The 16859-nt window shown below is 53.7% G+C and overlaps 1 protein-coding gene across 1 annotated transcript in view; it reads left to right on the top strand.

The window, feature by feature from the left end:
* Nucleotides 1-16859, top strand: part of COL27A1 (collagen type XXVII alpha 1 chain) — a 113693-nt gene that overhangs the window by 63746 nt on the left and 33088 nt on the right. Inside the window, exons 20-27 of the mRNA XM_040963284.1 lie at nucleotides 2349-2402; nucleotides 2513-2566; nucleotides 3996-4040; nucleotides 5507-5560; nucleotides 7039-7083; nucleotides 11665-11718; nucleotides 14319-14372; nucleotides 14587-14640. Of these exons, the coding sequence (XP_040819218.1) occupies nucleotides 2349-2402; nucleotides 2513-2566; nucleotides 3996-4040; nucleotides 5507-5560; nucleotides 7039-7083; nucleotides 11665-11718; nucleotides 14319-14372; nucleotides 14587-14640 (414 nt within the window). The remainder of the gene's footprint in view (nucleotides 1-2348; nucleotides 2403-2512; nucleotides 2567-3995; nucleotides 4041-5506; nucleotides 5561-7038; nucleotides 7084-11664; nucleotides 11719-14318; nucleotides 14373-14586; nucleotides 14641-16859) is intronic.

Below are 16859 nucleotides of genomic sequence, written 5' to 3'. Positions count from 1 at the left end.
TCAGAGACGAGATTTAGAACAGAAACTGCTAGATCGGCAATCTTTCCTTGTCTTTCGCTGCTCTTCCTGTCCCACCTGTGATGCTCAAAGGCTGTGGGGACCAAAGAGCTAGATAAAGTCTTTCCCTAGCCTGTGGCCACCCTGGCTGCATAGTTCCGTGTGAACTCTGGGTTTGGCTAGCTGGACCCTCCCAAGTCACAGAGGTCCTCTGTAGGAAAGCTAAGGAGCTCTCCTAGTGGCCCTGGGGGCCCTCAGGCACCCAGAATACAACCCTTGGAGCTCCCAGGTGTGTGGTGCCAGGTATCCAACCTGAGGCTGGACTTCTGAATGCTAAGTGGGCAATGATGAAGGTTGGGCTTGGTCATTAATCGCAGCCACTCTCACTGCGTGGCTGTGATACCTGACATTGACCTATCTACTCAGCTTGCCTTTAGTGGGGGGTGAGGCTGAGTTCCCCATGAAGCAGACCGGGCCTGGGGAAAGACCAGCAGGAGCCGGGACTGTTGTCCATCCATCCTGGGATCAACCCCCCAGCAGAGCCCCTGACCATTGCCCACAGCCACCTGACCTCTGGGCCTTGCTCATCCCCAAGGTCTTTGCCTCCAAGATTTAAGTCTGACCCTGTGGCTCTCCAGCTCTTTCCAAAGATCACTTTTGGATTTGTTTAGCTGGGTTATAAAATGTTTCCTGAAAGCTGCCGGCTCTGATTTTCCATTGTGTTGACTTTGGCCATGACACCATCATATCTTTAGACAGATGGAGTCGGCCTCTCTGCCACCCTGGTCACTGAGAGTCCAGGTGTCTCAGCAGTCTTTTCAGGGAGGGTGTCTGTGCTCCTGAATGTCCCAAGGCTGGCCCTGGTGCCAGCATGCCTGGTGTCAACTCAGGGTCGGCACCTTTGATCAGCCTCTTGAGGGAGGCACTGCTCCCACCATGCACATGGGAGCAAACTGAGTTGCAGCACAGGGCAGCGGCTTCCTTGGAATCACTATGCCACATGGTAGCAGAAAAGGCTTCCTCTGGCTCTGCTGGGTCCCGGGCCAGTGCAAGGCGGTGGTGCCTCGCCCATTTCTGTTCTGTTTGGCTTGGCTGACTCCATCACTGGGAGACGCTCTGCTCCGCGGAAGGCAGGAGCTGACGAGGCTGTCAGCGCCTCTGCTGGCTCCTGTGCCTCTCTCTGCTGCCGGGGCAGGGAGCGGCAGCTCAGAAACACCCGGGCGAGCTATCTCCTCTGCTCATTGATGAGCCAGATGTGTGCAAGTACCAGAATGTGATCAGCATCTCCTTTGCCAAGTTCTCACCGAAGACACACTTCCCTACCCTTGGGGACCTGCGACCCTTGGGCTGTGGGCTTTTGAGGGGTGGCATACTGGGTGCCGGCTTCCTACTTGCAGTGTTGCATCTGCAATCCCAGAGCAGGCCTGTGGACTGTGTTAGGATCACTGCTTCGTGGATGAGGATGCTGACACCTGAGAGGCCAAGGAGCTTAATTAGGGCCACACGGTGATGAGGGGAAGGGGCACAGGGATTTTCTGCTTTGCATATTGAAGGAGATAGGCTTTGATTTGTGTTAGCTCCACGTTCAGAACTATCCTTGCTGTTGCCAGCAGAAAGGGGGAGAGGGTGTTTGAGCCAGTACTTTTCTTTATTTATTTGAAAGGCAGGGAGATATACACAGACACTCCTACACACTTGGTAAGAGATCTCATTGCTATCTGCTGGTGCACTCTTCAAATGTCCATGACGGCTAGGGATGGGCCAGCTCAAAGCCAGGAGTCAGGGGGCTCCAACTGGCTCTCCCACGCCATGGTACAGCTCCCCATACTGCCTTCCTGGATGCGCCTGAGCAGGAAGCTCAACTGGAAGTTCCGGTATGGTACCTGTACCCTGAGCCATCCAGGCAACAGTACCTTGGGACGTTCTTCCCTCTCAGTCTTAGGGGTAGCACAGCACTTGACAATTCTGGGTGGGATTTAGCTTGGAAGTCCCTGGATGTTCTCATCAATTCCCCCACCAGCTCTCTGAGCTTTAGGCTGGGTACCAGCATCCCTTTTGAGAACTGTGAGAATCATTCGGGCGAGTGAAGCATCAGATGGAAGACCTCTCTGTCTCTACTCTCTCTGACTCTGCCCTTAAAATAAATGCTAAAAAAAGAACCCAACTTATGGACTGAGGATGGCAGGGTTAAAGTGCTTTCAGACCTCTCCCCAAGTCACATCCCAGCCAGGATGGGATGGAGAGGGATGGAAACCAGATATGTGTCCTTCCTGGCTCCAAGCCCCTAGCACTTCCCTGTGGAGTGTGGGTGGAGGAGGCCTCGAGTGACGCTGCTCTCTGCTTCCCCTCAGGGATTCCCAGGAGACATTGGACCCCCTGGGGACAATGGTCCGGAAGGCATGAAGGTGAGTCCCTGCCCAGCACAGTGCCACATGCAGGAGCAGCCTGGCTTGCCAGCTGTGGTAGACATGGAGGTGTCATCTCTGAGATGATCTTTTTGTTCCCTTCTCTCCAGGGTAAGCCTGGAGCCCGAGGCCTGCCAGGACCCCGTGGGCAGCTGGGGCCTGAGGTGAGATCGTCTGGCCCTGTCCCCTGCCTAGTCCCTGCGCTGTCCAGCCTGGCCTGAGCCTGCTCTGTCCTGGGTGCTGAAGGCCCAAGCCACAGCAAGAGTGCATGGTCTGTGGCTGCCTCAGGCTCTCTGGCCAGTTTATCCTTACTGACCTGACCCGGGGGCCCTTCCGGAACCTTCTGTGCCTTGGCCTGGCAGCAGAGGTCACCCTCTGCTCTCCTGGGATTGTCTCTCCCAAAGCTGCTGTAGCTGCTCATGCTCACAGAAACCACTGATTGAGGCCTTGATAGGGGAGCCCATTTTGCAGGTGAGATCACTGAGACTCAGAGAAGTACAGAGACACTACCAGGTCTCCAGGTTAGTAGCAGGCAAGCCCAAAGCCCTTGTGACTTGCACAGCTAGCATGGGGCTTGGGGCCGAGGGAACTGGCTCATTAGTTACTTGGTACAGTGGGTTGGGATTGACAGGGCCTCTCTCTGGGCTGAGGGAGCCTCAGGACTACATGAGATTCCCCATGGCTTCCCCTTAGCTCAGGCTCCAGTCCCGGGGGAGGGGGTATGGGAAACACGGAGTCACCCTGACCACAGACCAGTGGCTGACACAGATCCCTTCTCGGGGCTGCTTCTGGGTCTGGCCAGGCCGCAGTGCTGGCTCAGGCAGCTGCCACGTGGGGCTGCTTTCCTGGAAGCTGGGGGGTAGCTCTGGAAGGAGCTTCTTGGTTAGGTCTGGCCTGCCAGGATGGGCCAGTCTGATGACTGAGCTGGCGGGAGGAGGGGAGGGGCGCCGGCTTGCCTGGCGATGCCTGTGGGCCAGAGGTGGGAGGGGAAGGCAGAGGAAGGGAGACAGCAGTATACTGGCTGTGTGCTTCTGTGGACACACCCCTCATCACTGCCCAGAACATTTCCTATGCCTGCCCCTTGCTTGTGTCTGTTCTCTCTCACTCATCCACTCACTCACCAAACATCCACCATCCTGAGTGATGTCAGAAAGAAGGCTGACATCATTGACGCTGTCCTCCCGGCCTTCCCTAAAGCCAGGGGTTGGGGTGGGAGGGTCTTCTCCATGCTGGGGAAATTGAGGTGTAGTGAGGCTGAGGCCCACCAGAGCCTAGCCCTCCACACCTATGAGCTGCCACGAGAGGCCGCTCCTCACTGCCACTCCCTGGGAGTCAGCCACATGGCTTGGCTGCTGGGCCACAAGCCACAGCTTCGCCAGGGGCCAGGGAGCAGCGTGCATGTTTCCACTGCAGAGGGGCGCTCACCCCTGGCTCTCCCCACCCTGCTCCCAGCTCTGCCCAACCCCCAGCCCCCTCCCACCCTGCTCCCAGCTCAGTCCCTCCCTGTACCCTCCCTGCTCTGTTCCCAGCACAGGTCTCTAAGAGCTTTGATGCATTAATTTCTGTTTTCCTTCCCCTTCTTTGTGTCTCTAGGGAGACGAGGGGCCCATGGGGCCGCCAGGAGCCCCGGGCTTGGAGGTGAGTTCGGGCCTGGGGGAGATGGGGTCTGTGGCCCTAGGAGCGGTGGTCAGGAAGGACCTCCAGCCAGTTGCAGAAGGACAAACCCAAAGGAGAGGGGCAGGAGACTGCATGCCCTTGTCTGCACTCTGTGTCTGCGCTTTCATGCCCATTTTCTTGCTGGATTTTCCTGTGAGGGACACTACTTGTTTTTAATTGAATAGAGCGAGGAGATGGGTGAGGCCCAGCAAGTGAGGGGTGCCCTGCCTGGAAACAGAGAGCTGGATTCTCTGCACTGCTCCAAGCATCCTTCCAGAAGCTTCTGATCTCTCTCCCAAGTTCATGCTAGCAACTATGGAGACCAGCATTCATGAGTCTCACACACACACACACACACACACACACACAAGGTTTATTTCTTTATTTGAAAGGTGGAATTGTATGTGTATGTGTGTGAGAGAGAGAGAGAGAGATCTTCTATCCACTGATTCATTTCCCAAACAGCTCCTGTGGCCAGGGCTGGGTCAGTCTGAAGCCAGGAACCTGGAATTTTATCTGGGTCTCTATGTTAGTGACAGAGGCCGAAGCACTTGGACTGTTGTCGACTGCTTTCCCAGGAACAGTAGTTGGGGGCTGGATCACAAGTGGAGAAGGCAGTACTCAGGTTTTCGTATGAGATGCCAACATTGCAGGTGGTGACTTAACCCACTGTGCCACAACGCCAGCCCCTGCCTCTTTAGACTCTGATAAAAGCCTAGGGATCCAATTTCTGTGGGTAGGCGTATGTTTCTTGATATGAGTCATTAAAACAAAAAAGAATTTCCAATGTGATCATTAATTCACTGAAAATTAGTAACAAATCCATTTCATGTTAGCGAAAAAAAAAAATAATGTTTTCACCAGAAATCACCATATTTTCCGAGGCAGAACAATGGAAAGAGTGGCATTGTTTTAGCATCTTCTGCAAATCGCTTTCATGTCTGGCTTAATAGAACGCAGCTGGACTCTGAGTTCTGCCTTTGGTTTCAGGCTGCTGGAATCCCACACGCCCTGCAGCACATGCACTCCTGGAACTGGAAGGAGCATCGTAGTGTTGTTAGGAGGACAGCCTTGGCCTTGTGAGCCTTCTCCCGAGGCTGCAGGTTGAGGGCCAGTCTCTTCCAATCTGTGTTGCCCAGGATCCCTGGTATTTGGCCCTGCTCCTTGATACAGGGGTCCTCTTCCCTCCTAGCTTGCAAAGGAGGACATCAGCACAGAAACTTTTTTTTGTTTCCTTCCAGAACCCCACAGCAGGAGACCGTCTCTGTGTTCTAGGACACATGGCTGTCCTGTGGCATTAAGGTCCTTTGTCCTAGCCTTTCCAGGATACTGTGGTGCGCTCCAGCACATGGCAACCTTGGGCCAGGTCCTGCAATCTCCCCAGACCCCAGTAAGACTGTGCCTATCCAACTTGCCTCACTCGCCTGCTCTTTCTCTGTCTGTTGCAGGGTCTGCCCGGCAGGAAGGGGTTTCCCGGGAGGCCTGGTCCAGATGGCCTGAAGGTGAGGGCACCTAGGGATGCCTCAATGAAGTGGAGGGTGGACGGTACAGCATCTGCACACCCCAGGACCAGCCTAAGCCCCAGATCCAGTTGTGAAGGGAAAGAATAATTGGTCTCCATTTGTCACCCAAGTATGGGTAACATAGGGAAAAACAAATGAAAGACCTAACCTAAAAGTGCAACGATGTGGGCTTGTTCAAGAAATGGGAAGTAGATGGGGGATGCCTGCACCTGGCAGGGGCTGTTTGGAGGAAGCAAGGGGGAAGCGGAGAGCTGCAAGGCTATGTTGCTGGACGGAGGCAGGAAGGGCTTATCTCAGAGTGGAGGACAGGGAGATTTTCCATGTTTTTTCCCATGTGTGTCCCACAAGTCTGCATTGCCCTTGTTGGGTTGAGTGTTTTTCTAAGTCATCACAAAATAAGATCTGGGCCAGGGTAAGGGAATCATAACCTGGTTGAATGGTTTTGCAAAGGATTGCCCTGGAGGGGTTGGGTATTTCCAGCCATCTGGGGCAAAAGCTTGCTGGGTCAGGTTTGCAAATTGTCAAACCCATGGGAGGAGGTTGGGGCAGAGCTGGCAAGTCCAGGGAGGTCGCAGCTCCTTCCCCCCCAGGATGGAAGAGCCCAGTCTCTGGTTTGCCTGGGTATGAGGCTGACAGGGAGGGCCACATTCCTTGTGAGCCAGTCGGCCAGCTTTCTGCCCCAGATGCTGACGGGACAGGGGGCCTGGGTGATGGCAGGGCAGGGGAGGGGGTGACACGAACAGTCTCCTGCTGGCTTCTCCAGCTTCTGCTGGGAGACCCTAAGGCACCTGTGGTCACCCACAGAGCGGGACTCACCCAGCATGGGGGGGCGGGGACAAAGCTGCCAGGCCAGAGCCCCTAATTCTGAAGGCGAGGAAGAACTTTGAAGACAACACGAGCTCAGTTCCCCAATTCACAGCTGGGGAGGCTGAGCCCAGAGCTGAGACAGAACTCACCAGTGAGGCCAACCTGGTGCTGGGGTCATATCCAGAATAGGTTGGCATCTAGACCCTGGAGACCTTGACCTCTTAACTGTCTGCTGCTCCTGCAGAGGGGCAGCCAGATGTCACGGGCATGAGTGTTTTCTCAGACACACCCATGTTCTAGCCCTAGCCCCTGCTCTTGCTTGCTTGCTGTGTGATCCTGAGTGGCTCAGCACACCTCTCTGGGCCTCACTTTCCACCTTTACAAGTGCAATGGGTTAGTGACAGAGCCAGGTGAAATATACACTTCAGGGTGCGAGGTGATTTGCCCAAGGCCACTTAGAGGGCATGGAAAACTCAGTGTCATATCTGGTTCTGTTCCTGCTGTGTGTTTGAGGTCCACAGGGCCATGCTCTGGAGATGAAGCTGCGGGTCCCGCCCTGCACTGCAGTGGTCACCAAGGCCAGTGGCCCTGAGAATGCCCGTGCCTCCCATCTCCCACTCCAGTGCATCCTTCTCTTTGTTTCTTTGCAGGGAGAACCTGGGAATCGTGGACGGCCGGGGCCCATGGGCGAGCAGGTAAGTGAGCGACTATGTGTGAACACAGCCCATTCCTTGAGCACAACTAGTGTGCTGTGGAGCCCTTTGCTGTGCCTCCTGCCCCCCACTCCATGTGTCACCTCAGGGCAGCTGCAGAGCAGGCTGACTGTTGGAGACCTGCAGCCCTGTGTGACAAAGCCACTTATCGCCGTCACAACAGCCATTGCCTACGGCCTGCCTGCAACCATGGTTTTGGTGCTTTTACCCAAAGCTGCCAGGACTTGGACACATGGCAGCCATTGCTACCCATCAGGATGCCAACAGTTAGAGAAACGTAACCGCATGCCGGGGCTCTTGGTCCAGGCATCCCTAAATTACAAAGAATGAAATTTGAACTAGTGGCTCTGGCTGACTGGGAGACGAGGCCGAGGTCTGCTGAAGAAGTCACAACCGGCCATTAGAAGGGGGTTCGGGGCTGACAGCCTTCAATTAGCCAAGTCTAGAGAGGGAATCCTGTGGGCTGGGTGGACACACAATGCCTATCTCGTTGCCTCACAACTGACATCCGTGGAAGGGTGGCCATGTCCTTGCTGTCTCATGAGACCCCCTGAAGGGGCTTTCTCATTGGGAAGGAGGCCGAAGGGTGCTTGGAACCCTGCAGGAGCAGTCTCTGCTGCCGTCAGTGGCGTGAGAGTCACGTAGCCTGTGCTTCCTCACTGGACCTGCAGCATCTGCTGGGGGAAAGAGGAATTCAAGTTGGAGGAGGCCTGGATTTTTGAATGCTTTCCAGTGTCATTCAGCACATTTGGTGGGAAGACCGGGAGTTTGGAAAGAGTACAGTGGCCTGGATGTATTTCCTAATGGGGGGGGGGGGAGGGCAGTGTGATCAGCAAATTCAATTTCATAGTTATGCTAATAGCAGGGCCCCAGGCCTGAGGAGAATGGTACTCCATCCTAAATAGTGGATTGGTGCAGCTCACATTGGTGCCCAATTCTAAAGCCACAGAGCTCACTTCATGGAGTAGAATTTTTTTAATGCATAAAATAAACAAAGAGAAGCAATTATATTGCAACTAGGAAATACATTTTACTGCGACATGTCCCAATATATGCTTTAAAAAAATTTTTTTCCGATTTATTTTTATTTGAAAGGCAGAGTTACACAGAGAGAAGAAAATGAGAGAGAGAGAAAAAAAATCTTCCATCCTTTGATTCACTCACCAAATATCTGTAATAGCTGGAGCTGAGCCGGTCTGAAGGCAGGAGCCAAGAACTTCTTACAGGGGTCCAAGCACTTGAACCATCCTTTGCAGGGCCATTAGCAGGGAGCTAGATTGAAAGTGGAACAGCCAAGAACCGATGCTCGTATAGGATGCTGGCACTGCTGGCAGAGGCTAAACTGAGCTATACCACACCTCCGGCCTGAGACCTATTTATTTAGAAAGCAATTAGTAGAGAGAGAGAGGAGGAAAGATGATGAGAGATCTTCCAAACTCTGATTTACTCTTTAGATGTCCACAATGGCTGAAGCTGGGCCAGGCCTAAGCCAGGAGCCAGGAACTCATTCTGAGTCTCCCAGGGGAGTGGCAGGGACCCAAGCACTTAGACCATCTTTCCCAGATGCATTAGCAGGTACCTGGATCTAAAGCAGAACAGCTAGACATCAACCAATATGGAATATCAGAATGTTATGTGGTGGCTTAACCTAATGTGCTACAATGCAGGTCCTTATTATATTTTTTTCTCTATGAATGCACTAAACAATGAAATTTTGCCTAAGGTCCCGTAAGTTTCGAAATGGTGGCAAACCTTAGTAACACGGTTGTTTATCTACACTCAGAAGGAAATGTTCAGTATCAATTAGAGGATAATGTTAAATAAAATTATGCATTTTTCTGATTTAAATTCATGGGCTCTCTGAAATCCACCTTCAGAGCCTCACAGAGACCCCTCCAATCCAGTGCATATTGGTATTTGGAGCATCATCGAGAGGAGGTGGTCTTCTAGGGTGACCAAGTGAGTAGGATAGAGGCAGAGCTGGACCCTATGACTGCCCTAGGACATGCTGGGTGCCACACTGGTCAAGTCCCTGACCCCTCTCCATGTGGTCACAGGGAAGGGGCAGGCACTTAAAGGGGATGCCCATGACAGAGTTGTTGACGGAACTGAGTTGTAATCACAGTGACAGCTGTATGCTCTGGCCACCTGCTAGGTCCCAATGCCATCTGGACTGTCACCTGCAGTCTTCTCCTTCCACCTCCCAACACCCTATGACTGGGGAGCCTCAGTTCTGTGTTGCAGTCCAGCAGCTTATCCCAGGTCTCTCAAGGCAGTCGAAGCTGTCAGAGCCAAGGCTGACACTGAAGTCTGCTGGACTACGACTTGTCCCCCAGAGACTAGAAATCTCCCATGTCCCTAAGTGTTGGCATTTATCTGCCAGCTGATCGGTGCCATGCAGACTGCCTGCCAGGTCCTGTCCTAAGTGCTGGTGACAAGGCAAGGGCCTTGCCTGCAGGAAGCTATGTCCTAGGGAAGCCAAGTGTGTGAGCCCCTAACCCTGAGTGTGTGCTGGGCCAACAGAATGCCGTGTGTAGGGGGAAGAGAAGGAGGATGGAACACCCCCAGTGCAGACCCTGGCCCTCCATCTGCAGGCAATGTGGGCATCGGGCCTGGGGACTTGGAGCCTACCTGCACAATGCCCCCCTGTAGTGCCACCTCCTCCCCGTGCACTCTACCAGCACTGTGGAGCCAGCACACCTGAGGCATTCACAGTTACTTCTCTCCTTGACCCATAAGGTAGAAACCCTTGGCCTCTGGGGCTGCCTTCCCTGGACCAGTCTTGGCTTCATGCACAGGACAGGCCTTCCCAGATGTTCCCAGACAGTGCCCCAGGAGCCCCTAGTGTGAGGCATGTGTGAAGGAGGCAATCAGGCACTTGCTGTATGTATGGTCCTTATTCATTAGGATTCTGTTTGGCTTCTTGTTTGACCTGCCTGTGTTCCAGGACCCAGCAACTCATAAATTCAAAGTAGCTATGAAATTTCTTTCTGAGCTCCAGGCAGGCAGGAGCTCCACAGTTTTGTTTCCTTTTCTTCTGTATCCCCTGAATGTCTGACTGCTCCTTTGTGGGAGCTTGGACCCTGTGCCCTTTGAAAATAAGCTGCAATGAGATGGGAGAGCTGTTTGTCAAGCACCTGTAGGTGCTGTGCATAACCTCCGATGCTCAGGACAACCCTGGCAGGGAGGGAGGGAGCTTGGTTGTGCCCATCTTGCAGATGAGGCTCAGGGAACACTCTGGAAGGTCCAGCATCTTCACACCAATGACAGTGCCTTCAATAACATGTCAGGTTCAGTGCTTGGGATAGTCAGTGTTGATAACACTGCTAGCGCCCTGGAAGTACTCTGTTATTATTATTATTGCTTTAATGTGAATGGCTGCAGAAGTTAAATGCATACTTGCTTCATACTTGCTTGTTTTCTGGGACACATTAGCCATGTCCTCATTCATACCAGGTACCAGGTCCATCTCATCTGGGATCGACCTGGTTCCCCCTCTATGTAGCCATGACCTCGGAGTGACCTGGACCCACTCACTGCCGTGTGTTTTGGGTCCTCAAGGTGAAGAGGCATGTGCGTGTGGGCTTTGGAACCACAACCAGAGTCACCATCCCAGGCTGCAGCAGCCACACATGGCTGGTCCTGGCTGAAGCTGTCCCTATCTGTGGAGCAGGAAGCGTGGATCTCAGGGTTAACCCTTTGCTACTGAGAGGCTCCCTCGCCTCTTGTGCCAGGTGCAGCTCAGGTTCTCATTCTGCCTTGGCTAGGGTTGGGGTGACAGGAAGCAGGGTTTGTGGAACAAATCCACTCAAACCCCAGTCTTTCCTATTTCTTCCAGAAATTATGGGCTGCAACTTTAGGTGCTTCCAAAACTACATTTGCACTCTTGACTTCTACAGAACGTCTCATCCTGCTCCCACCCCTGCATGCATGTCCTCAAGCAGGGAAGGGGTGGGAGGTCTTGAACATGAAATAGCTCCCAAAACATACAAGTAGGTGGTCATCATGTTGTGGATGCATGCACACTATGTGTGTGTGTGCAGGTGTGTATATGTACATGTGTGTGTGCCTATGCACATGTTTCAAAAGATAGTATAGAGGCTTCCACTTTCCAAATTATAGCCTGGTCTTTTGGCAGAGGCTATTGTGGCGTTTCTGCCCAAGCCAGTGCGTCTACTTCCCGCTTTGAAACCACCCCAGAACCCCACAAGATGGGGACAGATGGCCTCTTACCAGCCACCCTTTAGGGCTACCCTGCCCAGCCTAGCTCTCCAAACACGGCTGCCTCCCAGCCTGCTCTGGCACAGAAAGTGTGTGTGGTGCTCCTGGAGGTGTTGGCAGCAGCCCCAGCGCTTGACCACAGGATCAGAGCCATCTGGTAGAGCGAAGGGAGTTAGGACAGTGCCCAGAGAGAGGCCATGTTCTCCTCACTGGCACAGGGCAGGTGACACTTGGGCCCTGGCACTCCACAGGGATGTGGGGGAATCACAGGCAGGGGGCTTTGAAAGTGCAGTGTCCCTAAGTCACATCGCTCCCTCTTGCCTTTTTCACTGTGTCTCCTAGGGACTTCTGGGATTCATCGGTCTGGTCGGGGAGCCAGGGATCGTGGGAGAAAAGGTAAGCTGCACTGGGAGAAAGGGGAAGACACCATGCCTGGGGGTTCAAGTTCTCCAGGTGCCCTGCAGGTTGCAGGCCACTCTGCCCCTGCCATACCAGACTCCCTCATGGACTGGGCCAATGTCCTTTTACTGGCACGCTGCTGCCCTGCCTCCTGCTATCACTCTTCATCAGATACCTGTGTGAAAAGCAGCTGACGCTTGTGACGACCCCTCATCATTGCTTGTTGGCTTTGCATGGGGTGGGCAGCAGGAGGCAGCAGCCCCTCTGTTAGAGAAATGAAGAGCGAGTGTCTCCTTGGGGTGCTTTCTTGCCTCCACCAGCCCAACACCTCTGGTTTGCAGGTGAGATGATGAGACCCTGACCAAGGTGGTCACCCAGGTAGTTAGTAAGTGACAGAGCTGAGGTGTGCACCAAGTTCATCAGGAAGACCACACTCTGTCAAGCCACACTGCTCAAGAGCAGCCCATTGCCTTGAAGGCGCGTGCCTTCCCTTTCATGGCTCTGTCTTCTCAGGGCAGCACCTTCTCTGCCTGGCCATGTGGGTCTCATCAGTGTTAGTCTCATTGACACACAGGACAACTGAAGACAAGAAAGGCTGCCTCATCACTCCTGACCTCCCAGGCCCACCCTGGGGCCCACCCCTGGGCCTCACCCCAGGGCCCCAAACCCTCTGCCACCATCACCATGCTCTTTTTTTTTTTTTTAAAGATTTATTTTTATTATTTTTTGATTGGAAAGGCGGATATACAGAGAGGAGAGACAGAGAGGAAGATCTTCCGTCCGATGATTCACTCCCCAAGTGAGCGCAACGGGCCGATACTATGCCGATCCGAAGCCAGGAGCCTCTTCCGGGTCTCCCACGCAGGTGCAGGGTCCCAAAGCTTTGGGCCGTCCTCGACTGCTTTCCCGGGCCACAGGCAGGGAGCTGGATGGGAAGCGGGACTGCCGGGATTAGAACCGGCGCCCATATGGGATCCCGGGCGTGCTAGGTGAGGACCTTAACCACTTGCGCCACCGCGCCGGGCCCCACCATGCTCTTTTGAAGATATACTTTACTCATTTGAAAAGCAGGGCTACAGAGAGCGTGAGGGAAAGAGAGATGTCTTATCTGCTGGTTCACTCCCCAGATAGACCTACTGGCCAAAGTGAAGCCAGACTGAAGCCAAAGACCAAGTGTTTCTTCCAGGTCTCCCATTTACATCCAAGGACCAAAGCACTTGGGCCATCTTCTGTGCTTTTCCGAACACCATCAGCAAGGAGTTGGCTCAGTTGTGGAGCAGTTAGGACTTGAACTGGCACTCATTTGGGATGTTGTTTCAGGCATGGCTTAAGGTGCTATGCCACAATCCAATCCCTCCCCCTTCTTTTTAGTTAAGATTTGCTTATTTTATTTGAAAGAGCTGCAGAGAGGAAGGGAGTAGGGAGGGAGAGAAAAGGAAGAGAGAATCACCCCCCCCCCCAAATTATCACAACCACCAGATCTCAAGTAGGCCACAGCCAGGAGCCTGAAGCTCCAGTGAGGTCTCCCACTCAGGTGCAGGGACCCAGGTTGCTGATTTCTTCCCCTAGATGTGCTCACAGGGAGTGGGATCAGATGTGGAACAGCCGGAACTCAGTGGCACTGATATGTGACACTGATGTCGCAGGCGGCAGCTTGGTCCGCTGCTTCACTGTGCTGGCCCCAACCCCAACTCTTTTTAAATAATTAAAGATTCATAAAAAATTGCAAAAACAGGTTAGTCCAGGAAGTCTCATGTACCCTTAATCCCACTTCCTCGCATGGTGATACCCCTCAGAGCTGAGGTCCCCTAGCACAGTTGACTGTGTCCTTTTGTGTTGTCCACATGTCCCGTGGCCCTTCTCACCTCCAGCCTGTGGCTGTCCCTGCCCTGGACCAGGTCCTCTCTCCCCACCCCTGCCTTTCCTTCCCTGGGTGACTCTTCATCATCTCTCAGCTGTGGGTTCCAACTGGGCTTCCAGAAGGAAGCCCTCCCCACCACCTAGGTGTCGGGGGCCTCTGTTGGCCCCTCCCTCTCCGCAGCTACTCCGAGCTGCAGCTGTTGGAATGAGGCAGGCCATCTCCCTGAGACATTGCATGTTTTGCCGCACACAAGCAGGTCCAGCTCTGTTTGCCATGCTTTAATCAGGGTCTGGCACATGGTGCCAGGCACATAGCAAATGCTCAGGCAGTGGTTGTCGGTTGGGAGGATGCAAGAAATAGCCTCCCACAAACAGAGCCAGGACTTTAACCTGACACAGGCTGCTCTGCCTGCTACACCTGCCATCTCCATGCTGTCCTGACTGTGAAGATGGCACGAAACAATGATGCAGACCCTAAAGGGGACAATGTGATTATCACACCCTTACTGAGGACTGCCCTGGCCTGGGGGACAGCCATGTGGCTCACTGCAGTGAGGATCACCCCGGGTCTTGGTGTTCAGTGAGTGAAACCCCAGCTCACTACATGGGAGGTGTGGCCAGGAGACAGGCAGGGGACTCTGCACGCCTTGGGCAGGTCCCTGTAGGTCCTGCCCCCTCCCTGCCGCCAGGGGCTACCGCAGCCATGACCTCTCTGTATTGCTTTCTCTCTGCCACAGGGTGACCGAGGCATGATGGGGCCTCCGGGAGCACCTGGTCCTAAGGGGTCGATGGTAAGGAGTAAGTCTGCATCCTGATCCCTCTCTGTTGCAGCTTCAGGTGACAGCCCCGCCCCTCCGCCCCTTCCGTTGGGATGACTGGCTCCTTCTCCCACTGGGGCTGCCTGGTGGCTGGCCCCATGCCCTGGGCTGAGCCAGCCGAGGTAGAACTGAAGGAGGGAGAGGCGCTTCCCCCTATTGACCCCTCTGTTTTCTTCTTTCTTGGCAGGGTCATTCTGGAACGACAGGTGGTGTTGGGACCCCTGGAGAGCCTGGACCCCCAGTAAGCAAAGCCCTCGGGACCCCTAAGTTTAAACCCATTGCCAGGGGGTTGGGGTGGAGGGCAGTAAGGAGGCCTCGGCATAGGAGAGACCAGAAACCAAATCAGAGTTCTGCCTCTCCCTCGCAAGACAAGTCATTGGAGACTTTGCTCATCTAAGCAGAGACAAGATTGTGGTCATGACAGTGTGACTGTGTGAGTTACATGCAACAGTGGCTGACATCTGTTTCAGTGGTCATCAGTGGTCATCACTCTAGCGTCCTGGGTACTAGCAGCATTGTTGCTAGTCCATTGATGCAGGATACAGGGGTAACCTGTGTCTGGGCAGGTGCAGGAGCTGGGGCAAAAGGCAAGGCAGAGCCAGTCTCCACCTGGCAAAAAGACTCCAATAATCAATGTTGTCTGCTGTGAGGGGAGAAGATGGGACAGCTTCTGGCCAGGGAGGCTAAGCTCGGAAGAAGCAGAGACATTTTTGAATGTAGAGCATGATGGGAGAGGCTGGGAGACTTGGGAAGGGGTGCAGCTAGGAGGACCCAGACTTGGGAACTCCTCCCATGTCCTCAGCAGGCTGCAGGAGAACTGGGATATCAAAGGACAGTGTGGACCAGGGGCAAGGTGGTTCTAATTTGGAGCAAGTAAAACTTGTTTGGGGTTCTCCTGCTTTAATTGATGGAGAGTGAAGTCTGGGAAAGGACACTTATTTCCGCTCTGGCCAGGGCTCAGCACTGGGGGCCCACTCCAGGGTGGGTGTCAGCAAGTAGAAAATCAGACCCCAATCAGGATAGAGCTGATGAGTGATGAGCTCAGTTCTGGTGAGGAGGACCTAGGAGCCTCTGATGGACAGTCAGGTCGCCCACTCCCATCAGTGAGAAGGGCCAGCTCAGTTCCCATCTGATTTGTGTACTTGCCAAACTGCCTCTTGCAGTTTAGGCCTCAGCCTTCTTGAGCCTCGACTTTCCTAATGGGAGGAGAGAATCCTGGGAAGGAGTCACTGGATCAAATGGAAGGCCAGTGGAAGATGAGAGAACAGTGGGGCATCTGAGTCAGTGATCAGAAAAATGACGTGGGCCCAATCTAACATAGCACAATCAGATGCTCACTGCGGTCAGATGCCAGGGTTGCCAGTGACCATGCACTGTAGAATCAGGGGGCTAGTCTCTTGGGTCTCGTGGGGTTCTGTGCAGGCAACTGGCTACCCCTCATGCTGTTAGGGGGAAGAGGACAGCACAGAGACTCAAAAAATTGACTTACTGGAGTCCACGTGGGAGTCACATCCCAGCTCTCCTGCTTCAGCCAAGGGGCTGGCCACGTTGCTAGCTTCTCCAAGCCTCGGTTTCCTCATCTGTTAAGTCAGCTTCGCGTGATCTTCATCATGAGACCGCTAGTAGAAATGCATAGGCCAGCATGTGATGCAGTGCTTAGCAAGCTCCCGGCCCTGACAAAGCGCTGTGAAGCCAACCGGCACAATGGCTTGCCAGCAGCAGTAATTAACAACACCGCTGACAGTGAGCTGTTATCACAAAAGGAATATTACCACCCATTCCTTCTTGGCCAATCACTTTGACATCCCTATTCTCCTGTAGCGTGCTGACCCCCATTGCAAGATGTGGAGGGAGGTGATCGAGGTCTGGAACCTGCCCGTGGTCACCCAGTGACCAGAACTAAGTCTAACATCAAATTCCACGATCCCTCTGGCTCTGACGGAGTGTACAACCACCTTCCTCTGTGTTATTCCCTCTGCCCTGCAAGGACTCTTCTTATCCTCCTCTATTTAAAGTGTGTGTGTGTGTGTGTGTGTGTGTGTGTGTGTGTGTGTGTGTGTGACATATTTGCAGAGAGAAGGGGATAGAGAATCTTCTGTCCGCTGGTTCACTCCCCAAATAGCCACACTGGACAGAGCTGAACCAATCCAAAGCCAGGAGCCAAGGTCTTCTTCCTGATCTCCCGTGTGGGTGCAGGGGCCTGAGGACTTGAGCCATCCTTGCTGCTTTCCCAGGTCATAAAGAGAGAGTTGGATGGGAAGAGGAACAGCCCGGACTAGAACTGGTGCTCATATTGGGTGCTGACACTGCAGGCAGAGAATTACTTTGCTACACCACAGTGTTTGTCCTCTTGCAGGTGTTTTGGTTTGTTTTTGTTTTTTAAATTACATACATTTTCCATGAACTTCCTGAAGACCTGAATAGTTGTCTGGGGGCTCGAGAGGCTGATGATGTGGTTGG

The sequence above is a fragment of the Ochotona curzoniae genome, unplaced genomic scaffold (assembly GCF_017591425.1).
Source record: "Ochotona curzoniae isolate NIBS_2020 unplaced genomic scaffold, NIBS_Ocur_1.0 scaffold_3208, whole genome shotgun sequence".
NCBI lineage: Eukaryota > Metazoa > Chordata > Mammalia > Lagomorpha > Ochotonidae > Ochotona > Ochotona curzoniae.
The sequence above is the reverse complement of the archived record's forward strand: the minus strand, read 5'-3'. Positions and strand labels throughout refer to the sequence as shown.